We start from the raw sequence: 25,385 nt of genomic DNA on the forward strand, positions 1-25,385 counted from the left end.
GTTAATTCACATTTCATATAAAACAGTGTTTTCATTCCAATTTGCTAAAGCTCACTGTGACTGGCGGTCTATTGCATATGTGCATATTACATCTTTGTCCTAACAGGTTCAAGACCGTCGCTTTTGGACATTATGGGATCACTCTACTGTATATTTATACCAATTAATGCAGTAAAATGAGAGGAAATAAAAGTTGAAAGATCAATTGGCTGGCCATATTCTACTGTGTACATTTTCAATGCTGAAAATTCTGAATGGTGTCTGGGATTGACTGTGTTTTAGATAGCACTTTTCAGCCCAAAAGATGAATAATGTGATTCTCTCATCAGGGGAAAAAATATGTTTGATTCACCTTTTTTAAACATCATCATCATCATCATCATCATCATCATCATCATGACCCAGGGGGCAGAGCCAGTCTTGTAGAGAGCAGGCACACACAGCAGAGCAAAACAAACACAACACAAGCAGTAGAGCTCTGAAGTGACTCAACAAGCTAAACGAAGCAAGCACATTAGCATGCATGATTACAAATGAAATACATGCATGTTTGAAGAAACCTGACAATAAATGGATCATTGTCCAACATGCAGGATAACATATGGAACATGTCATGTCTGAATCTCAATGCCATGACAAACTGTGCACATGCAAGCTTTAACAAACAAAGAAAACAAAAATCAGCTTGCACTGAAATGATCCCTTCGTTTGTCTCCCACTATCTCCTCTTGTTTGGGGAATGAAGTCATCACGGTCGGGGTATGGTTTTCCCTCTGAGGCAATGTTTCTCAATTATTTCTGACAAGCACATCATCAGCTCAGAGAGAATGAGAGAGAGAGATGAACAGACGGATAGACACGGGCAGAGAGAGGGATTGGCCGTATGGATAAACACCTACACCACCCCTCTCAGCCTGTGCGTCATGTCCTCTTCCTGTCTAAATTCCTATTCCTCTATCTCAGTTTTCATCCTCACATCTCTTGAAACTGTTTTATATCACTGGATGTTAATGTGAATCCCAGTAAAGGTGCACCCTTCCCTTTAAATCGTCCACCTTCAGCCTGTTTTTCTAAATTGATTGAAGAAACTATTTATCTGCCTTCGGCCTCCGATGCTTGCCCAGCTATAAACAGCTCGAGGAGGAGACGGGCCCAGGGCATTATCGTCTATATTTAATGTGATAAGGTATTTAATGGAGAGTACATCGTAATCTGGGCTCTGGCTAACCGCCATGGGAAACATTAATGTCTGAGCACTGGCTGCCTCTAACACGTTGCCAATGCAAAAGAGCTGCGTGCAAGAGTTAGACTGAAATGTTGTGCAAAGGGGGGTTTCCTCTCACTGAATCCCACCAGCACCTGTACAGACAGGGGAGCAGGTGAGTAGAGGTTAAAAGGTTTATTGATGACAACAACTTTTTTCATAAGAGGTTTTATGGTTCTCTTTGCTTCATTAGATACCCATCGATGTGTGACGTAAGAAGCGGAAATACATGACCTGTTATGACTCTTTCTGCCTGCCAACAGGAATGGGCTACTCATACTCAACTACTTTTATTAAAGCTTTAAGAAAGGGTTATCAAGAGGAAAAATTACACATCTAATAAAACTGATGTGTTTTATTAAAGAAAAAATTATTTTTCTTAAAACATCTTTTAACACGCACCGTTTAATGTCCAAAGTCCCCATAAGAGGTATAGATATCTTAAGACTTTACCTGAGATATCGCATATGATGTCCAAAAGCAACTGGGACTATAACTAATCAGTATGGTATCAGTATATACTTCAGTACATTACTGTTGGGGACGTAAGAGGCTCTTTTTCCAGGATTTTGTTGGATCTTGTCATGGCTAGAACAGAGCCATAGTTTATGTTATTAGTAACATCTATATTACATCCTCAAAAGGTTCTGTACAAAACCATCCACCACTTCCTCCCGATACTTTGCACCGTATCAAATCAAGCTCTGATTGACATGTGAGAAAAATATGGTGCACCTTTGTAAAGGTAGTTCTCAAGCCATGGATGGAAATACTCAGACATTATTTCGAATTGCTTGTTGAGTCACATGTTTTATAATCTAGGCAGCCACCAATAAACTGACTGGGTCGTATTAATTCACAGTTTTGGGTTGGTATGCACTACAGATACCTAAATGTATGTGCATAAGCACTGAAAAAGAGTGATCATGATATATCCGCTTTAAGTAAAAGTGGCAATACTACAATGTTTGTTTCAAGTAAAAGCCCTGCATTCAAAAGTGTACTTATGTAAAAGTAAAAAAGTATAAGCAACAAAATACACGCAAAGTACCAAAAATTTGTTTGACCCATTTTAGAATAATGTATTTTATATTATTGTATTATAATTATTGTTTCATTAATGCGTAATTCACTTTAGACTATTTCAATTACTTTGTATTCTACTGGGTAGCTTAACCTTTAATGATACATTATTAGTTGATTTATATTTTGGTTACCCCATAAAGTTAACCCATAAATGCAGTGCAATATTTGTCTTCAAAACTTAGTGGGGTAGAAGTATAAAGTAGCATAAATGAAATGTAAATACTTGAGTAAAGTACAAGTAACAAAGAGTTGTTCTTAACTTCTTATAAGATCAAAGATTGGGGTTGCTTATCTAAAGCTTTCATTTTTAAAGCTTCATTGTCGTCATCCAGATGATGTAAAAGATTTGGCACATTTACAGAATGTCTGCAGGGATTTTGTTTGATGGAGCAGTTAGCAAAGCACAGGAGTTTAAAATAGCAGCATGTGGTTACATCACTACCTTCTCTTCTCCGAAAATTGAATGGGTAGCCGGTAGCCCTTCCTACGATGCCCATGTCTATAATGCCTTATAAACATACTTTATAATGAGTTATAATCTGCTAAATAATTATAGGTACAAGCACTCATTAGCAATAATCATAACACATCATAAAGCATTATCTAATGCTTTATAAAGTCAAGTATCATAACACTAGATCATAATCACTGTTATAATCAAGGATTCATGGATAATTTATTACATTTATAATTACTTTCATACTCATGAAAAGCAACTAAAATATGATAAGGCACTTTTTATAACTGTTCTCTGTAGGAAAGAGGTGCACTTGGACCGAAATGGTGACACAGACTGGTCATGGGAATTTCAAAATAAATAAAATAAATCTTAAAGCTGTTATGTATTGGTTTTCACAGGGCATCAATTATATTGGATTGTTGATCATTGAATCTATATATATTTATCCAGATTTATGTATTGTTACATTGTTACACACCTAGTTACAATGCCTTATAATGTAATGTAAATCAGCGGTCCCCAACCACCGGGCCGTGGGTCATTTGGTACCGGGCCGAAGAGAAAGAATAAATAACTTCTTATTATTTCCATTTTATTGATTATCAGTCTGAAAAATGTTTTATTTTGAAAATTGACCGGATTCTCTCCCAATTACATCAGTCTGTGCCTCTTGACACATGTCCAGACGCTTGTCTCGGTCACGTGATACGTCACCTCAAAAAGTAAGCCCACAAGCTGGCGAAAATGAAGCGGGATTTTCTGCAGTGACAGCAATCAAAACAAAGTTAAAGAGTAAACTGGACATAAGGAACACACTTCGGGTGTCATTGTCTCCCATTGCCCCCAGATGGGACAGTCTCGTTGCAGAGAAACAAGCTCAGGGCTCCCACTGATTCAGCGTTATGGTCATTTGTATTTTTTATGCATTTTATATTTGTTTTCATGCCGGTCGTATCATTTTATTTCGTCGTGTTTATCCACCACACCTTGAAGGCCGGTCCGTGAAAATATTGTCGTACATTAAAAATAGGTATGCTGCATTATAGAATCAATACAATGTATTTCAACTATGGACATTATAACACACTATAATTATGAAATTATGATACTATTCAGTACAGATTGTTACAACTTCTAAGTATGTTTATGATGAATCACAGACATGTGCTTCTTAGGAGGTGCTACCTAATATATTTATTCTCAAACAAATACAATTCTCATCTATAGGCAGAAGTTACCCAATAGAATTTCGTAACAAACAATCTCTCCTCAAATCATCCCTGGTTTCTAGAAGTCTGTTGAAATGTCCTATAATGAACTAGGATAGTAAGTGTTACATAACAACCAGCCTGTACTGGACTATCTTTAGCCCACCAACACAACAGAAGGGAGAGGAGATCAAAAATAAAACCCTGAATAAGAGCTGGCTAAATGTTTAATAAGTTCCGCACTATCAAAACTCAGATGCTGAGTCATTTTTAAAGTTCAGTTGATGGCCCTGCGGTTAAAATCTATATTTCTCGCCCTGAAGCTTTTATGCTGAGAGGAGGGGCAGAGTGTTAAATTCTGTTCAGCTGATGAAATAACTATTTGAAGCATCGCATGCTTGTCTCTATTACTGAATCTGATATATGGCTTTAAGGAAAACGACACAGTAAGATTTTGAATGGCACGGCGAGCTTCTTAGCCTCTGCCGTTAAATCCTCCTGTGGGTTTGTGTCTTTGTTGCTCAGCAACCACAAATTCGATTAACGTTCACTTGAGCTGCTATTGGTTATTATAAACATGATAAAAGGCAGCTGGACATTTAGTGGGGGGGCATTTTTTCTCATCAGACTGCTATTGAATCAGCTATTGAAGACATTTAACTATGGGTTGTCCTGTGTTTATTATTGTCTGCATAAGTCCCGTCTGTCTGTTGATCCAGTCTGTCAGTAGATGAAGAGAACAGCAAAGTGCACAGAGCGTAAATCAGTGAGGCGACTGGTGACGCCATAGCAGAGCTGGAACTGTTTCCACCTGCAGTGGGGAAGGCTGCCCTCTGCTGCTTATAGCAGGTCCTGTGTGATGATCTTATCCTGTCACCACCCGCCCCTGCTGCCCTGCTACAGAAACCCATGGCAACTTTCTTAAATAATAAGCATAACATTTAAGATTTTAATAAATCAAATTGAGCATGTGAGCAGGATTTTTTATTTTTTTTCCAATCTGGTCAGGGCTTTAGCTGTAACCTCTTTTGGTAACCCCAAACCACACTACGTGTACCGTAAGTTCCTCTTCTCTCCTCATTCTCCTGACTCCACCCTCCCCCTGCTGCCACCAGCACACAGTAACAACATGCAACCCCCCTCTTTCCGATACCTGTAGAGTGGATACCTGGGCCGCCAGACGAAAACACATCGCTGGTTTTAAACGGACTGCTTCCACCGGTGTTGCTGGTGGTTTTGTTGTCCCCGCCAAATTGGCCTGAACTCTTCTGGGTGTCCATGGCCGAACCCATCCCGGTCTGGCCGAGAGTCGCACTCATACTGGTCTGGAATGGTGGCAGGCCGGACCCCATGGTCCCTCCCATCCCAGACTGAGAAAAGCCTGATGGAAAGACGGAACACAGAGATACATCACCGACATCCCACTATGGAAATGATAAATTCTGCTGCTTTATACATACTACTTCTTGTTTTTGAATGTATATACTGCAAGGTAGCTGTAATAATGATTTGACATTATTTGAATAACTGCTTTAAAGAGACAGTGTGTAGGATTTAGTGGCATCTAGTGGTAGGGTTGCAGATTGCGACCAACTGAATATCCATCTGCTCCCCCGTTCCTTTCCGAGCCTGTTGGAGAACTACGGTGGTCTGCTGGTAACGTAAAAATACAAAAGGCTCTCAATAGAGCCAGTGTTTGGTATGTCCATTGTGGGCTACTGTGGGAACATGGCAGACTGTAAAGAAGAATTGCTCCCTATGTAGATATGAAGGGCTCAATCTAAGCTAATGACAACACAACCTTTGGAAATTGCAGGTGATTATGCACCAATGAAAACATAGTTATGAATATTATTTTCAATTTCTGCTTATAGATCCCCTGGAATCCTACATGCTGTCCCTTTAAGTATAACAATAAAGCAGTTAAAGTAATGTATTACAATTAGTCACACTATACTGCTTCAACAATATGAGTAAATAATTGTTACTGATAAATTCGAGCATTACAATGTTAAAGCTTCTTTATATAGATTTTGAATATTTCTAAATAGCATCCCATGCGGTCGTATCAAAGACTGACAGCCAATTTTCATTGTCAAATTTGTAAACCATTAGAAACATTTTGAAACATTCTATTATCACATAGAAGTTCTACACTTAGTAGCTTTAACTATTTGTTGTGTCAGGGGTTATACATCTCCTTTGCATAGGACGGGTCTCCCATTACTAGCAATCCAGGATCTGCATGCACCCTCTTACGTAAAAACCTGTGGAGCGAACTTCAGCAGAGTATGTTAGATCATTAACTACCGTTAGCACGTCTATGCTACGCTAGCTTCAAAAGGTATACTGAATGTATACACGTGCTGCTTTAGCTTTCTAATGATAAACAGTGAATAAAGACCAAACAGTGTTGTTCCTTAATTTCATTGTCTTCTATCTTTATCTCCAGGTGATGTGTTGGTTAACTTTTACACTGTGATCTGTAGCTTTAGCTTCTATCTTCATCTTTTTAACCTGTTTTCACTGCTGAATCAGTTTGACATCCTGGATATATCCTTATAACACACATGTTGTAGACCCTTTTGACTGCTTCTCTCTCAAATTACTTTTAGTTTTTTCCCAAAACTAGATGATATTTATGCAGGTAGTGCAGTTAGTGGCAGTGTGAGCTCAATGCTAGCTCAGACAGAGTAGCAGCTCAGAGCGGGGCTAAGCGAAGGGTCAGTTATGGACATTTTCAGATTTTAGAAATTAAAAAACTTGATGCAAAGCTGATTCAAAATACTGTTAAATGGTAAATGTGTATGCAGCATGTGTGGAGTGTTATCACCCAACGGTGCTGAACAACTACAAAGCAGCATCTTGCGTCAAAGGTTTGTTTTGATAGATTGCCCTCCAGGATGATTTCCTCACAAGATATCTCATTAATCACATCACTGTTTAGCACCCATTTATTTGTCACTGGATAATGTTTTTCTAAGCACATGAACAGTGAGTGAGGAGGGATAATATGATGTCCTTAAAAGGGTAAAAAAAACAAAAAACGCAGGAGGTGAAAAAGTAAAGTGGACCTAGAAATGAGTCAGGCATACTGTTGTCCTTTGTCTTGTTCATGCTCCATTGATCTGTCCTCCCACCCATCATAGGACCTGAAATAGAGAGAGACAGACGTACAGACAGATAGAAAGAGGGAGAGAAATGGAAGAGTGACCAAGGGAAGAGAAATTGAAGAATCAGAGAGGACGGTGGGGCCAGAGAGAGCAAGTCAAAAGGAATGGGAGGGGTGAAAAAAGGGGGTGAATGATCAGGAGAGATGAATAGGAGAATGAAATGAGCCAGGAGAACATAGAAACAAAAGCTAATGTTAGACATTTTCTAAATATCTGCATATGTTAAGTTAAATTGAAAGTATTGGACAATTTGACATGTCACAGTAGGAAAAACACAGGAGTAAATAATAAAATGAATGATGGCTTAATTCCATTAAGCTGCTTCTGTTTCAGTGTCCTGGTACACTGTCATGGCTTACTAGGAAACCTGAATAAAACAGAGCCATAATAATTGTTACTGGTGAAATCTGTTTTTTCTACTACAATATATCAATATTTCATACCATATGTATTTTCTTTTTGTATTCGTTATAGTATTGTATTCGTTATAGTATTGTGATTTTTTTAAATATTATATAGGTGGAGGCTTCAAATAAGCCCAGTGGGCTTTCTGCCTCTTCCTGCACTGTAATATCATTTATCAATGTTATTTGTTATGTTTCAATTGTGCAAATAAACTAAACTAAACTAAACTAAAGTACAAACAAGGACCGTAAGCGATAGCTGCTCACCAGTCATCTTCTGCAAGACCCAGTCAAGCCTCAAGTGTTTCAGCTGGTGTCAAAGTCAATGATCATGGAGTGGTCACAAGTCCAAGTCAAGTCTTAAGTCTTTGATCTAGAGTCCAAGTCATGCCTCCGGTCTTTGCTCTATAGTCCAAGTAAGGTCTAAATTTAAATGAGATTTACTGATTCTTCTGTTAACATTTAGTGTTCAATATGTTTGTGGTGTGGATTATGTATGAAAACATCACTCGTTTTGGTATACATAGTGACCACGTGAAGAATGTGCCAATGGCCTTACATTGTTGGGTCTATAGTTTTGGAAACAGAGACCACTTTGCTAGTCTCACAAGGGTGTTACGTTAGTATAAAAAACTCTACTTGGTCCTCGTGATCCTTTTTCACTTGTGAATAAACATTAAACACATGGAAAGATGTGCCCAGAAAGAGTCACAACTGGTGAGTGTTTGTTTTTTCAGACTGATATACAGGGGGACCTAAAACTCCCATGGGCCTCTGCAACATAACAGCTAACTTGAACAATTGTGCAAACTTATTCTATACTACAGTGAAAAGAGCATTTGATAAATAACTAGTACTCCCTCCACCCTCACCAGACAGGTAGTCAGAGCTGAAGGCAGGCTGTCCTGGTGGGTCTTGGCGTCCACCTGATGACATCATGGATGACATCATCCCTGGACCTAAAGGAGATAGAAAAAAGCATAATAAGCATCATCGCCAATCAACAAACATCATACACTAGCTTTTATCCTGTCAAGCTTTTCATTGCCCAAATTTATTAGTAAACACATTTCCAGGTTTGACGTGTCTGAAATAAAATTGAACCCCAGATCTACAGAATAAATGACGAACATATTTCTGACAAACATCCTGCAGACTCCACAGACTGAAAACTCTGTCAGCTGTTTATCCATCAAACAGGTCCCGCTTCCCAAAACCAGCCTCTCCAGCCTGTGAGTGTGCGTCAGTGTGTGTGTGTGTGTGTGTGTGTGTGTGTGTGTGTGTGTGCGTGCGTGTGTTACATATTTTGACAGTGAGGCAAGCAGACACAAACACGTCACTGAAGGGACTATTGCCATGGTTACACAAGGAGAGGACGATAGCATCTGCGGCTCCCTGGGCTATGCTTGCTGTTGGTGGGAGTGGATGTGTCTAAAAGGATCGATGCTGAGGCACCCAAAACACACCCACACACTCTTAATCCAACTCGCTGTCACGGATCAAAAAGCCTGGGACAGAATCATGCCTTTACAAATGCTGTTTAAATGATTGGCTCAAAGTAATCAAGTAGTCCGTTGAGAGTGATACTTTTTGTCTCTTTTCATACAAGATACGAGATTGGGAGCATTTTGATTGCCTCTCACGGCTCCCAACATGGGTGACGCCTGAGCCGTTGGCTGCTGGCTAACGGTGCTAACAGCGCTAACGAAGTTCACCTGAAGGGGGAACACTGTTAGCATCATCGTCATCTGTAAACCGCCATATGATAGCTAAGCAAGTAGAACCTCACAGAGAGGAGGAGTGACTTCATTCTCTGCTCAGGGAGACATTACTCAACTACATCTTTCAGGTTTGTTAAAAATGTAGAAATACACTGAAACCATCGTCAAGCTCAAAGTCAATAGCGAAGCTGTTGGTTTAATCGTATTGGTGTGATGAATATTTAAATGGTAATTAGATGGTAATCTGCATGAGCAATAAAAAAGGGGGAAAAAAGCTTTTCATCTCCACTTAGTAGAAGAAGGAAAGTTAAGTGTTGCGGTATAATAAAAAGATATCAAAAGGATGATAGCATCCATTGACTGAAGTAAAGATTTGCACTGCTGGCTCCATATTAAATCCAATTAAGCAGCGAAGATATCAAACTATACAGCTATTATAGCAATAAAAGTATGTTTTTCAACTAAATTATAGAAACATACTTTTTGGAAGTCCACCATTACCTGACAATGTACGCTAAGCACTACTCAAACTGTTGTTTCACTGATTTAACATTCAAAAGCTGTAACATAATGGGATCATAAACATGAGCCATATTTACAACAAAAAAAAAGACCCAGAATTCAATAAAACCCTGTCAACAAAAACTAAAAAGTTTGAGCTCTAGAAAAATTCATTACTTGAAGATTTTCATTTAAATAAATATCTGTTAAATCACTACCCATTGCAGAATGAAGTAACACTGGTGACTGAGCCTATGGCCCACTGATGTAGTATTGCAATATTTATATATTTGCAGTATTACAAACTTGCTGTCCGTGTTGATAAATGCTCTGCTAAGTAACTGAAACAAAAAAAAAGGAATAAAGGAAGCGTATCATGAGCTGGTAGATGAGGAGTTGCAGAGCAAGCTAACCAACTACCTTGACTTTCACTGTTGACAGAATAATCCCGTGTTCAGCATGATATCAGATTACGGTTGTTTACAGAATGATAGAAAAATACCAATTATTGCCTGACTTCTTTAATAAAAGGACAATAATTAGTTTAGCTGCCCCAAAACAAAGATTGTTTTTCACTATGAATTAGCCTGCTGCTGCAGCTACGTAGCAGATATAATGTATCTGTCCATGGTCCTGAAACACCAGGGGGACACATGAGGCATACAACATGAACTATGTGGGGATTTGCACAGACATATCATAAAAATGACGTTCTCAGTCAACTAAATTGCATTGGCTAGTATATTTGTTAGCAATGTTACGTAAATGTTTGTTTGACCCATCCATCCATCCCCACCTCCCAATTAGGACTTTGATAAAAAAAAAAAAAAACATATTTGTGATACTTCAAAAACAAAAGTAAGCACCAGCACAGCCTGGTTTCTTCCTGGAAAGTTGTTGAAGTAAATGCAGTGCTTTATACTCAAGCTGTTGTTTTCCACCAAACGTATCCGGGGGAGGGGGGGGGGGGAGAACACATTTTTGGCACTGGGCCGATGTCGGTGTAATGGTGGATATCATGAATAATAAACAAGCGCGCGTTAAAGGCGAGTTCTGAGTGTTTCTTTATGGCTGTCTCCATTTTTGGCTGAAACAGTAAAGCATACGTGGGTTGCTAAGTTTACAGCCTGACAAAACCAAACACACAAACACACACACACACAAACTCAAACACACACGCACAGACAGACAGCAGACAGAAATGACTGTCAACAAGATTCTTTTCTCTCGTTCTCTCTCTCGTCTTCATCCTCGTAGATCACTCTTCAGCTGCCATTCTCTGGTGCTGAGTCGTCCATCGTCCATCATCATTGTCCTACTTTCACTCAGCATCTCTTTGTGTTCCTTCTTTTGCTCACTTAAAAGAGTATTTTAGTTTCAGTATATATTTGGTTAAAGGTGCCACAATAAGTTTTAACATTACCGTAAAACATTACCACGTTTAAGTTTAAGAAATTTGCATTACAAGACACAAAATAATACATTTTGTAAGACTCTACTGCCCTCTACTTTGCATTTTACAGTAAAGACAAAGAAAACAGATGATGCCACACACAGTGAAGCGAAAAGTTGTAGTGTCGACATCTTTTTAACAGAGTACAGTGAGGTTTAAAGGCTGAATCATTTACTGATTTTTATCAAATCTCAATAACAAAGGGTGTGAGTTTAAATGCGAAGACCTGTGATTTAATTTAGAATCATTGACATTAATTATTAATGTATATAACAAGTAAGTGTAAAAGTTGACTTTTTTTCAAGTGCAAACATTTGACTTTGCTTACTGACACTGTGACTGAAACTTCTCTTGCTGATCACGCTGTAGACAAGCAATAAAGTAGATAGTAGATAGACTATAAGATATACTAGCACTGTCAACAAAACACTAGCAGACATTTTTCATAAAAGCTATATATTGTACATTCATACGTATGGGCAATAGAGGACCATAGTATCACTGTAAATGAAGGGTTGGAAAGGACTCTGAATGCAGGTGCTTTGGCATGTAAAAAGTTTGCTCTTTTTATAGCCCTTTACTTTTTGCTCTTTTCCTCTCTCAGACGTCTCCATGAACACACACACAGTATGTGCGTGCAGGCACAGTCAGAACCCAGACAGTCCTCTGAGGACAGCAGCCAGCATCGAGCCTCAAGGTCATACACCTTTCTTTTTTTTTTTCAATCACTTGAACAACTGTGGCATTTCTGCCTCACTGCACTGGAGAGCTCTTCCAAACACAATGCCAGGAGACACCAGTTAAAATACACAAGAGCTAGTGGAGAACCACCACAACAATAGCTTTAATCTTCAGTTGGTATAGAAAGGAAGGAAAATGGTCAGTAACCTGAACCAGCAGATGGTTTAGTACACAGAACTTCAGTCCTCATTGGAAAGTGTTTGAATGGATGCTATTTTCTACTTAGCATTCATTCAACATGCTAGTAACACCATATTTGATAATAAAAGGTGTGCTCTGGGAGAAATATGTCTTTCCTGAAACCTTAATCCACGTCTTTTCTACACACAAAGTATTTTCTTAGGTTTAAAAAATGGCCCCGAGTCATTAACCACCGTCTAAGGTCACTCCACTGTAATTACTCTGTTCATTTGGGTTCCTTCATTTCCTGGATAACCCAGGTTGTGTCCTAGTTATGAGCTGTCTGCCTGCGTGATGTTGAGGATGTTAATGAGAATAGTGCACAATTACTTTGACAGAGGAATATCCCTTTGACCCAAAAAAAAAATCGAAATTAATAAACACATCATTGGGCCACTCTGTTGCTCTGAGTGACATTTAGGGAAATCCAACACTAAATTGTTGGGAGTATCCCTTTAAGTGGTGCTGACGCAGCCTCTAACTCGTACATTTCTTCTCAGAGGTCAGGGTGCACGGCTGTGTGCTGTGCAGTGCTGCCGAAGTGGTTACGGACTTGCTGATGGGCACTCAGCGATGATGGAGCGTATAGTGTGGGGTTACCAAGGCTGAACCCAGTTGCACTTCAGCTCCCAGCAGGAGAACAGCTTTCTAAATGACATCAGTCAGCCTCTGGGCAATGCTGCTGCCTCTATATTTAGATGAACATCTTATGGGTCAGTTTACAGCAACAAGGTCAGTGAGAAACAGTTCTATTTACTTTAAATGGTGTCATCATATCAGTATTTTAGGTATATGTTTAATCACTTACTCAACCAGGCGGAAACCTTTGTGGAGATCATGCATTCGGTTGTGTGTATGTTTGTGTTTGTGTGTGTGTGTGTGTGTGTGTATCCGTGCATCCATGGCTAATATTGCATATAAGTGGACCCATCTGCCTGATATTTTTGCTGAACTTTTTGATCAAAAACTGCTTTGACCATTTACTTTTCAACATGTATCCCCATGTTTCCTCTTTGTTTCCCCATATTATCCCCAAGATATGTAAAAAAAGAAATTAAAAACCACAGGGAAATCCCATAGTCCTCCATCAAAATGTACTGGTGTGTTCACTTAGGTGGAGGCCTGTCCCCGCTCCCTGTTTTTATTGGTGTGTGTATGTTGCTAACGCTAAAGTCTTTCACTCAAAGCCAAGGACAAGGGGAAGGTTAATGTCAAACTACTGCATCCCATCCTCAGTCAGCTGTCACTACATCTGGAGAGAGACAAGCACTTAGAGTGAGGGAGAGAGGGGAAGGGGGGAGAGGTAAAGGAGGGATGAGGAAGGCAGTGGGATGATTTTCAATGAAAGGGCCTATTCAGTATGAGATATATTCCAAACATTAATCTTTTTCTGTCACATGTATTGTTTGATGCTCGTTTAAATTCTGTCAAAAATACAATCATTCACATGTTAAAGAGTGAGACCGACTATATTCTTTATATTTTCTTACAGTCAACACATCCAAAGACAAGACCAAACTCAACAATGCGTTAGTATGTGTAAAGCTGTATTTGGGTTCCCATCTTAATCTTAAAAAAGGGCTAAAAACAAACTGTTTCATTTTTTGAAAGGATCAAGAATTTTCATTTTCAACTGTAGAGCACTGTAGTTTTTAGCAAATGTTGGGGGACATTGCTGTGGACTATTTTCTGCGGCAGATTACCACAAATCAAATATTTAAACTGTCAGCAGCTGTATGAAAAACTGAAATATGAATCTCGTTAAAGACAAAATTTCCTTTTCTGACCTTTTCTTTTTTTTACCTACCAAGACTCAAATCAAGGTTGGTTCTGGTCTTTTCATGGATTTGGTTAACAATGAAGAAAGACATTTGAAACGGCTACATTTAAAGAAAAATTCTACTTTTGGCATTTTTGGTTTGTGTGACCATAAATAAGTTCCGGTGTTACCAATACAATGTTTACCTCCTATATCAAGCTAATACTACTTTGACAGTGAAAAAAGGGTGGGGAGAGACAAAGCAGCTGGTGCAGAGGAGGACAGGAGATAAGTTTGATATATTATCATTTAGACGATGGATGCTGGGGAGCACAGAAAGTGAGCACCCTTTACTAGAAATACGGTCAATGAGGTAGAACAAAATAATATCTAATAGAGGAAGTGAGAGAGATGTATCTGACAAGTGGGCATGAGGAAACAGAAACAGGGAGGGTAAAGCTAAACTCTCCTCTCCTCTGGCTGAGGATCTTGCTGCGGTCCGACAGCACACTCCAGATGCTCTGTGATAATGGTGCATTCCCATGGCCATTGAATACATGATGCAAATCCTGTTACTGAGACTAGCAGACTGTGGAGCTGGTGGTTCCTCTGGGGTACTGCTTACCCACTAAGCTACTAAACACAAGCCAGGGTTCTAGAAAAGACCCAGAAGGAAGATCCTTCTGGAAGCAAGTTTCCTGGATCTTGCTTCCAGAAGGTCTGTCCTGTAGGGTTTTGCCACTGTGTGTCTAACGTTGAGACCAACCTTTTGTACTTTTCATAGATGTTTAAGGATAGTTACAGACATTTAAATTCTGCTAGAACTCTCTCTTCCAGAATATTTAAAACTGCAGGGAGCAACATTTTATAACATGGGTCTTATTTTTGTCATTTTTGCCAGCGCTTCTATCAGTAATAATGACATTTTACTCACCAAGTTAAATGCTGAGATCTAAGAATTTGGCTACATCATGAAAAAGAAGTCTGACAGGTCAGGAAACACAAAAAAACTGGTTTATAAAAAAACACCCAGGCTGAATTTATTGGACCTAAAAATGGTGAACTGTAAAATCATTGCTCAAATTGCTGTAAACGGGATTACGGTTAAGGGTTAAAGTTTTAAGACAAACATGGACAACTCCAAGACGGTACAACGCCGTGGTAGGGATCTGTCAATCACAACGTAGCCCCGCCCTGAAGCATACCCTGCTTTATGGTCTATTGACTCTAAATGGAGCATCATTTACTAAATGAACATCATGCTGTGTTGAAGAAGACTTGAAACTAGAGATTGAGACCATAAACTCATGTTTACAATGTTTACTGAGGGAATAAATCAAGAGAGAAGTAGAGTCATTTTCTCATAGACTTCTATACAACCAGAGGAGTCGCCCCCTGATGGACATTAGAGAGAATGCAGCTTTAAGACCCTTCTGCACCGGCTTCACTTTTCAGACCTGGATGTCTGCCTCCTGGCAATGAGACATTATTACTAATATTTCAGATGTGCACACTTTTTGTTTAACTCCTACATTAAATGATGAAACTGTTTTTTTGATACAACCTGTCTGACTTTGTTGTAATGATTCCATGTTCCCATATCTCAGACATAAATTTAATCTGTACAAAGTTAACGTAATTTATAGAAATTATGGCCATAACTGCAGAACTCAAACACAAATTATATTCCTTTAACATTACAACTTACTTATACTCCAAGTCATAGAACCAGTTAAGCTTGATCCCTCCACAGCTCAGATCCTCCGTCGGCCTGTCAGTGTTGTACTCCAGAAGTGCTGTAAAAGCTTCAGTTACATCACATTCACTTCAACATATCTGCTGAGCTCAGCACACTCACACACACGTCCAAACTATTGGCAGTGACAGCCAAAGTGTGTGTGTGTGTGTGATTACCTCACCAGAACTGCGTGTGTGTGGAGCTTCTGGGAATGATGCTCCACTGTACTGCAGTCACATGTGACTGCAGTGACTTGTACTGTACACACACACACAGATACAAATGCAGACCTGTGCACTCAGGAAAGCAAATACACCCCCCCCCCACACACACACACACACACACACACTCCTCTATCGCACATACGAACATTGAAAGTACACACACTGCAGGGATGTGTTCTCATGCCTCAGCAAACACAGCTCCTTCCCAGCTTGATAGGAACACGAGCAGACTGCAGCACAACTCTACCTTTGTTGTGCTGCTGCAAACAGTGAGCCCACAGTCAATGTAGTGAATGTAGTTATTTAAACCTGGATGACCTTAAACTACAACTAAAAACAACTAAAGTTTTAAATGAAGGTAAATAAAGTACCCTGAGTTCCACCCAATACTACAGAATAAAGTGAAAATGTATATATATGTATATATATTAAAATAGTTTTTCTTAATTTTTTTCCTGCCAAAGCACCCCAATGTCATTACAGCTTCTAGACTCTTACAACATAATCCATGTTATAAAGTTATTTATGTCTTTAATTGAGTCTTAAAAACCTTATTTCCCTAAATGTAAAAAGAAAACTACCAGCACAGTTTGAACTGGTTCCATTATAAACTGGAGGGTCAAAATAATTTTTCAGGAAGTTCTAAATAAAAAGCAGGTTGCCTCACTCAAATCAAGGGAGATCATTTTCAAAAAAAACTTCTGATATGCATTGGAAAGTAGTCGAAACATTCTTACTGCCCTTTTGTTTTAGAAAAGACAACTTTCAGGACTTCAAGGAGATTTCTTATTTTGTCAGACTCTCACGTTGAACACAGTCTTCATCTGATATCAGACATACTTCAAGGAGATTTCTTATTTTGTCAGAGTGAGTCATCCAGTGCTATTAAAACAATTCTCCAAATAAACACTATTCGTTTTCATTTTAGATCATGAGGACTCTGTTCAATTCGTTTTTTTTTTTATTTAAAGTTTTTTCTCAAGCAGCTATATCATTGTTAGACTATGGAGCCTTGATACGTAGATATCATCTGTTTTATGCCCTGATAACTTCTTTAAAAGGAAAATGATATCAAGTGTGATAAAACCTGAAATGGAATTTTGGGGGGGAATATGCCACTCTAAAGCCGTTTGTTGTAAGTTAAATATTTATCTATTTAAAAACAGTATATATTTCAAATTGAGTAGCAAGTTGTCTCACCAGTCAATTGGGAACAAAAGTATAGACCATCTTGTGATGGGATCACACCAGCCAGGACGTGGGAGGTCTAACGGGCTCAGAAACTGTAGCTGTTCTGTCAACAAAGCCATCGTTGGTTATGGAACGCATATTGGACACAAAACGTCACCGCACCAGTGACCTCAGGGAAGCAAAATTAATTTAAGAGATTCTGTAGTTTTTTCCGTCGTCTCCAACGGTGACCATGCTGTAGGATCACTACACAATGTGTCGTCTTCGAAGTCTTTTCTTGTTTTCTTCCGGCGTATGCAGTTTAGCAGTTCAATCACAATGATGGCAGTTTTGTTACTATGAGTATCCATTATAACTGTCGGGTTGACAGATCCTTCTGTCTCATCTGAGAATTCTAATTCATCAGGTTAAACTCACAGAAGAAGGACCTGCTTAAAATGAGCTCAAGGAAGTAAAAAAACAGTTTGTCCTTGATGAGCTTTCAGTTTCCTCTTCAGTGCACATAGCAGGAGTCAGGTTTATTACAGCCCTCGATCACTGCTGAACTGAAAGGGAAAAAAACATCCCACTGCAGGATTCTAGAGACAAAGACGAACCAGGTAAAAGACAAGAGAGCGATGTAAAGAAAGGACGAGACAGAGGATGAAGAGAGTAAAAGTGTTTCAGGGAGACATGAAAGAGACAGCAGAGATGTAGCTGTTTCTCCCTTGTCTCAGACAGTAGATCTCATTGATACGTAGTGACTCTGACATGTATCCAGTCCATCAGACCAGATATGCCAATATGTCAGTCTGGTGAGTTATGATGTCAGAAATATTTTATATTAACAGATAACACGTTTCCTCTGAGTTCAGATCATTTTATTGTTGGACTGTCACTTCACTCCCTGAAATCCGTTCATTGCTGTTCTCCACTAGTCCACCAGACGCTCTCTGACTTCTACACCTGCTCAAGTCACATGACTCCCTCATCCACCGGCTCATGGGCCGCCCTGAAGCAGCCTCGGTCCTAGTGCCAGTCTGTTCCTCCTTCCTCCGGCTTGTGATCTAGAAATCGATCCCAGCGCTCCATTTTGAATGACGTCCAAATTTCTAAAGTGCGTCTCGAGGGCGCTTGCTGGAGGAGCTCGAAGCGAGGAAACACCGGTGTGTCCTTTTTTTCCTCCCGTGACAAATAAACGAGACGTGGCACGCAGCTGGAATAATCTCAAATCACTGCTGGACTCTATAGATGTAACTGATCCTTTTGTCTTCATAAATTCATAAGCTGTAGTTATTTAAGATAATCAAGTTCTCTGACCCTCACATTGTGTGAAGGGTCTCGCGATGCTCTGTTCCAACCACATTCCTCAATGACATTTCACATTGATATTATTTTTTGTTGAATGTAGCAAATTTGTTGTATTTGATGTCATAAATAGACAGGACTGTATTCGTTTGTGTGTGTGTGTGTGTGTGTGTGTGTGTGTGTGTGTGTGTGTGTGTGTGTGTGTGTGTGTGTGTGTGTGTGTGTATATATATACAGCGGGTAAAATAAGTATTGAACACGTCACCATTTTTCTCAGTAAATATATTTCTAAAGGTGCTATTGACATGAAATTTTCACCAGATGTCAGTATAACCAAAGTAATCCATACATACAAAAAAAACCAAACAAATAAGTTCAGACATTAAGTTATGTGTAATAAAATGGAATGACACAGGGAAAAAGTATTGAACACATGAAGAAATCGAGGTTCCAAAAAGGCATGGAAAGCCAAGACACCAGCTGAAATCTATCAGTAATTAGAAAGCAATCCTGCCCCTTGTCAGTGCAAATTAATATCAGCTGGTTCAGTCCCAACTGATGGCCTATAAAAAGGTGTCTCATTACCAAGGTGTCACACAAGAAACATCTCATGATGGGTAAAAGCAAAGAGCTCTCTCAAGACCTTCACAACCTTATTGTTGCAAAACATACTGATGGCATTGGTTACAGAAGGATTTCTAAACTTCTGAATGTTCCAGTGAGCACTGTTGGGGCCATAATCCGGAAGTGGAAAGAACATCATTTCACCATAAACCGGCCACGACCAGGTGCTCCTCGCAAGATTTCTGACAGAGGAGTGAAAAGAATTATCAGAAGAGTTGTCCAAGAGCCAAGGACCACTTGTGGAGAGCTTCAGAAAGACCTGGAATTAGCAGGTACAATTGTTTCAAAGAAAACAATAAGTAATGCACTCAACCGCCGTGGCTATGCACGCTCACCACGCAAGACTCCATTGCTGAAGAAAAAGCATGTTGAAGCTCGTTTAAAGTTTGCTGTACAACATTTAGACAAGCCTGTGAAATACTGGGAGAGTATAGTCTGGTCAGATGAGACCAAAATTGAACTCTTTGGATGCCATAATACACACCATGTTTGGAGGTCAAACCCCAAAAACACCATACCAACAGTGAAGTTTGGAGGTGGGAACATCATGGTGTGGGGCTGTTTTTCAGCATACGGCACTGGCAAACTTCATATAATTGAAGGAAGGATAAAAATCTGCTGCCATCTACCAGGATGATGAAGATGAAACGAGGGTGGACATTTCAGCAAGACAATGATCCCAAACACACAGCCAAGGAAACTCTCAATTGGTTTCAGAGAAAGAAAATAAAGCTGCTAGAATGTCCCAGCCAATCACCTGACTTGAATCCAATAGAAAATCTATGGAAAGAAGTTCATAGAAGAGGCCCATGGAACCTTCAAGATTTGAAGACTGTTTTTGTGGAAGAATGGGCCAAAATCACACCTGAGCAATGCATGCGACTAGTTTCTCCATACAGGAGGCGTCTTGAAGCTGTCATTACCAACAAAGGCTTTTGTACGAAGTTTTAAATCAATTTCAGTAAGCGTGTTCAATACTTTTTCCCTGTGTCATTCCATTTTATTACACATAACTTAATATCTGAACTTATTTGTTTGGTTTTCTTTGTATGTATGGATTACTTGGGTTGTTACCGACATCTGGTGAACATTTCATGTCAATAGCACCTTTAGAAATATATTTACTGAGAAAAATGGTGACGTGTTCAATACTTATTTTACCCGCTGTATATATCTCACTCAGTCATATATATTAATGTCACTCTTTATTTGTACAGTAATTTATTTTTTTTATGAAATCGGGCCAGTAAAAGTGACCAGTGAGCGATCTTACCTATTTATCCTGTTTACTTTAGAGATGAAATGGCAGTCTTTCCTAAAAGAGTTGAAACGCAAAATGAGCTTTCACTGCGACTTGGATAAAAACAAACAACTTTGTTGATAATGATGACTCGTGTTCTAAGAGTAGTGTTCTTTGCTGAACAGCTCGGTGCGTACTGTATGTGCGTTGGGACAGTGTGTGGTTGGTGTTGGTTATCGGGGTTGAGAAGAAGCCATACAGCAGTTGAGAGGCATACGTACAGTGTAGGTTTCAGTTTTGTCCATGAAAAATATACTACAGCTTAAGTAAAGATGCTCAGGGATTTTTTGAGTAAGTTAAAACAGTATCAGTAGAAAACTGGACTTTAAAAATTGAACTTTTAATCTTTTACTGGCGGTTCAATGTTCAATTTGGTCTGAGCAGATTTTATCTGACTGAGCTACACAAGTCGGCTGTGCAGGATGTGTGCATTTGAACAAAAAGCATTTATCCTTACGTCTATGAAAATCTAGCTGACAGCTAACTCCATTGTCATGCATCCTCAGTCAAATGTGCATTACAATAAGATATCAAGCCAGGGACCATTGTGGTACCCCTCAAGATCAATTCTGGGCCCACTTCCTTTTTTCTATGCAGGCTAATTTATTTATTCATTCATTTAATTTTAGTGTAAATTTCAACTTAACTTTAAAATATATATATACACAGTATATACAGTACCAGTCAAAAGTTTGGACACACCTTCTCATTCAACTACTTTGAAGAATCTAAAATATAAAACATATTCTGGCTTGTTGAGCATTTGTTTGTTTACCACATAATTCCATATGTGTTCCTTCATAGTTTGGATGTCTTCAATATTAATCTACAATGTAGAAAAAAATAAAAATAAAAATAAAGAAAAACCATTGAATGAGAAGGTGTGTCCAAACTTTTGACTGGTACTGTACATATATAAATACAATAGTTGTGTTGCAACTTATAGATAAAACAATAAATTAATAAAAAGAAATAAGCATCTGACTGAGGATCTGTGATATGAAAACATTTGAAAAAAACATCTGCTAAGAACTCCCATAAGGCACATAGAGAAAGTAGCCTATAGTCCAACTGTATATAGTCACCAGTATTTTAGAAGTCACACACACACACACACACACACACACACACACACACACACACACACACACACACACACACACACACACACACACGACAGCCAGAGGACGTGTGCCTGCTTTCAATGATCATTATCACACCAGCTGTGCTTGGGCATGTCAGAGACAATGTGACGATACGACAGCCTGATGGTTTATCATAAAGGATTAAAATGACATGCACGCGACTCTGTCCGATGTGCCATCTGTGTTAAGCATCATAACTATAGAATAACACGTCAACTTTTGATTAGCTTCTGATTATTATGTGAGGTGATATCAAGATATCGTGTGAAATAAACTGATGTATAATGTCATATTGATGTGGCATTACAGCAACCTTCACAGACACTTGATGATCACAGTGGCACACTGCACTCTGCACCACATCTATTTAATACTTACTGCATGATAACAGACAGATTTCTACTTCACCTGCCAACTTACAGTTTATAACAAACTACTGACTAGAAAGTACTAGAAATATAAGTACATTATTTATAATTTTACGTCAGAATTTACTAACGTTAGCTAACATCAGCCACCATTAGCTATGAGCTACAAGTTGGCTTTTCATTATCTAAGAAAAAAAATATTTTATCGTCTTTCAAAAGATACATAGTCTCGCTTTAACGTTGAAAATATAAAAGATGGTGTGTGTGCCGGTCCATTCTGTAATATTGAGTAAATTCACTTGTTTGGCCTTTTACTCTAAATCCAGCATTCCTGGATCTTGACCATAGACTGTATATAAAAAGTGGACGTAGTAGTTGTGACGTCACCCATTGCTTTGTGTACTGCCGTTTTGAAGCCTTGAGTTCGGCATTTTGGCAGTTGCCATCTTGGTTTAATGCAACCAATGAACGAAAGTGACCATATTTGGTCTGCGGAGGGGTGACGTAGAGACGCTGTGTACTGCTAGCCCTAAAGCATACTCCTCTTTATGTTCTATTTGACTCTAAATGGGACCATAATTTACTAAATGAACATCATGCTGTATTGAAGAAGACTTGAAACTAGAAACTGAGACCATAAACTCATGTTTACAATGTTTACTGATAAATTAAGTGAGAAGGAGTGTCATTCTCTCATAGACCTCTGTACAGCCAGACTTAGTTTACAACCAGAGGAGTCGCCCCCTTATGGCCATTAGAAAGAATGCAAGTTTAAGGCACTTACACATTGGCTTTACTTTTCAGAACGGATGTTGCCGCCTGATCTTGACCCATAAAAGGGACTGAAAGTCAATATATCGCGGCTTCTTAAAAGGTTGACCATTCATTTTTTTTATTCTGTCTGTCAGGAGTCTCACATCTCCAAACAAGCCCATAAGTGCCATGAATTAAAGTTTGTTGACAAACTCTGGTTCCCTACAGCTCTGGACCGTTGCGTTTCAAACACTGACAGGATAGACAGGTTTCCATTCAGCTCACTGGACCAGGCTGTGCCACTGGCTGATTATTGTGCGTGTGTGTGTGTTGGTTGATGGTAATGATGCTAATACAGCACTGTCTCCAGGCTGACACAGCAGAACAATGACAGGGACAGAGAAGGGCCGAGAGGACGGTTGGAACAGAGACGACAAAAGAGAGAGAAAGCAAAAAAATAAAAAATAAATAGAGTAAAAGAAATAGAGATATAATGAGTCAGGATGAGGCCTAAAAGAAACGAAAAAACTGCAGGAAAAATAAAGAGAACAAGACAGACAAAGACAGTCAGCTAATTTAAGTCGAGACAGGGTTGGCAAAAGTGCACTTAATCTACCAAGCACACACACACACACACACACACACACACACACACACACACACACACACACACACACACACACACACACACACACACACACACACACACACACACACACACACTGTTATGGAGAGTAGAATCTGAGGAGCTTGAAGCGTCTGCATTTTAGGCAGTGATACTAACCAAAAAAAAGAAGTCTGTGATCATTAGTGGACTACTAATGACTATAACTACTATTGAAATCACCATGATCTTTTCATTTCAACCACTTGAATTAAGCCAAAGGCTAAAACATGTTTCAATATGCAGTAACCTACTTTAGAAAACAACATTCATTATTAACACATCATGTCTTTTAAACAAAAGTAAAATGCTTTCTAAAAGCAGGGCATGTTAAAATGAACATAAATGAATGCATTATAATAATTGTTAACATGAAGATCATCAGAGAGAGACTGCCATTCTCTGACAGTAGAACTGAAGTTTCATTTTAAACCACAAATAAAATCAAGCTGTAAAATGGATGCATTGGTGATAGTTGATTGGCAGCTTTAAACTGTCAACCCTAGCCAGCTGTAGATGACTTCAGTTTAGTCATTTTGTCTTTAGTAATGTAGTCTAGTGGGCTGCTGACCAATCATGTTTCAGCTGGCTTTGGTTACATGCAGATAAACAGTCCGTGTTGAGAGCAGAAGAGGCGGAACACATTGGTGGAAATGAAGTCTTGGAACCCATCAGGCTAATGTCTGACAATAGCTTATCAGACTGGTAACAATGACCTGGCGCAAGGAAGAGGACCCAGAGGCTAAAACGCCGTCAGACCGATAGCCGATGGGTTCCGATATTGGAACATTGAAATTCACAAACTAAATTGGTGCTCGTACTCGTGCATTCTCATTAGCCAAAGATGGTTTTGAAGATAAAGTAACACCACTCACTGTCAAAATGTTTGAAAAGAAAGTTTTTTTGTTTTTTTCAGAGAACACCAACAATAGGGATGATCTTTCTCTCGATAATATGATCACATTCTAACCTTTTCAGACAGGTAGCTAGCTTTTAGCCATATAGTTGTGAAGGGTCTAATATAGTGTCAGAATGTATGTCAATCTTTAGAGCACATTATGTCATCATTCTAATCTAATTGCCCTACAAGTTGTATATTGAGGAAGCTAACGCTAGCTATAGCAGCAGCTAAACGGGTTGTCAGTCCTGGAGGAACCGACATGTTTGACAAACCATACGACTTTCGGCACTCTCGCATATTTTAGTTGACAGAGTCGTTCTTCCCTCCTAGCTAGAACGTTTTGGCCAGATGCATGGCGTGCTACACGGAGCAAGAGTCTGTCCAACCAGACCCACTCTTAGGGGGACTTTTCTCCTGCTAGCTGATCCGACACAGAACTACACAGAAGAAACGTACATCTCCACCAGAATGTTTGAATCATAATTACATTGAAACATGAAAGCAGATGTGTGTTTTGACGGTTGAAGCACTAAATTTAAAGATGGGTGGTGAAAACAGAGTGTTTTTTTGGCTTAAACATGAAAAAAACACCGGTATGGTCCTTTAAAAGACACTGCTGTGACATGGTCTGTTGCAGCCAGTTTACCATCTTGAAACTTTACAATTTCACCCAGACGACCTCAATTCATGTCCAGTGATGTAAAAATATCCATTATGTGAAATGCCTACCAGCCATCTGAACTCTAATTTCCTCCAGAGAAGAGAAACTTCCCTACAGGGGTCAACATCACGTTTGATAAAAGCCTCTCTCGCTCACGGGGACTTACCGCTCTTGGTGTCCTTTCCGTCCAGTAAGGGTCGGTAGTCGCTCTTGGAGACAGTCTCTCCCACCTTGTCATCGTAGCTTTCCTTCTCCAGCGAGGCAACAAAGTCTCTCTTCAGCAGGGCCTCAGCGGGGGCCCCGCCTGGGACCCCACCTCCGCCCCCACCCAGAGCGTCTCGCAGGCTCAGGTCCATAGTCCTGTTGCTGGGGGGACAAAGGAGAGGTGCGATTGCATTTACTATTCTTCGCATATTATTGCTTTTTATTGGCTTCACAGTCTTATTGCCTGCGTGTCCTAAATAAAGTCGTAAACTGTAGAAAGATTAAGTAGAAGTGAAATTAATTGCGGATACAATTTTTTAAAAATGTAACGTCAGTTTAGTCCCTTTTTTCCTTCTTTTTATTTATTAGAAAAAG

The 25,385-nt window shown here is 39.3% G+C and overlaps 1 protein-coding gene across 1 annotated transcript in view; it reads right to left on the reverse strand.

Annotated features, from left to right (window-relative positions):
• Positions 1-25,162, reverse strand: part of map4l (microtubule associated protein 4 like) — a 67,067-nt gene extending 41,905 nt beyond the window's left edge. Inside the window, exons 1-4 of the mRNA XM_054602477.1 lie at positions 24,973-25,162; positions 8,468-8,554; positions 7,093-7,170; positions 5,172-5,399 (exon numbers count right to left, since the gene is read on the reverse strand). Coding sequence (XP_054458452.1) covers positions 5,172-5,399; positions 7,093-7,170; positions 8,468-8,554; positions 24,973-25,162 — 583 coding nt within the window. The remainder of the gene's footprint in view (positions 1-5,171; positions 5,400-7,092; positions 7,171-8,467; positions 8,555-24,972) is intronic.
• Between the last annotated feature and the right edge of the window lie 223 nt (positions 25,163-25,385).

The sequence above is a fragment of the Anoplopoma fimbria genome, chromosome 8 (genome assembly GCF_027596085.1).
Source record: "Anoplopoma fimbria isolate UVic2021 breed Golden Eagle Sablefish chromosome 8, Afim_UVic_2022, whole genome shotgun sequence".
Classification (NCBI taxonomy): Eukaryota; Metazoa; Chordata; class Actinopteri; order Perciformes; family Anoplopomatidae; genus Anoplopoma; species Anoplopoma fimbria.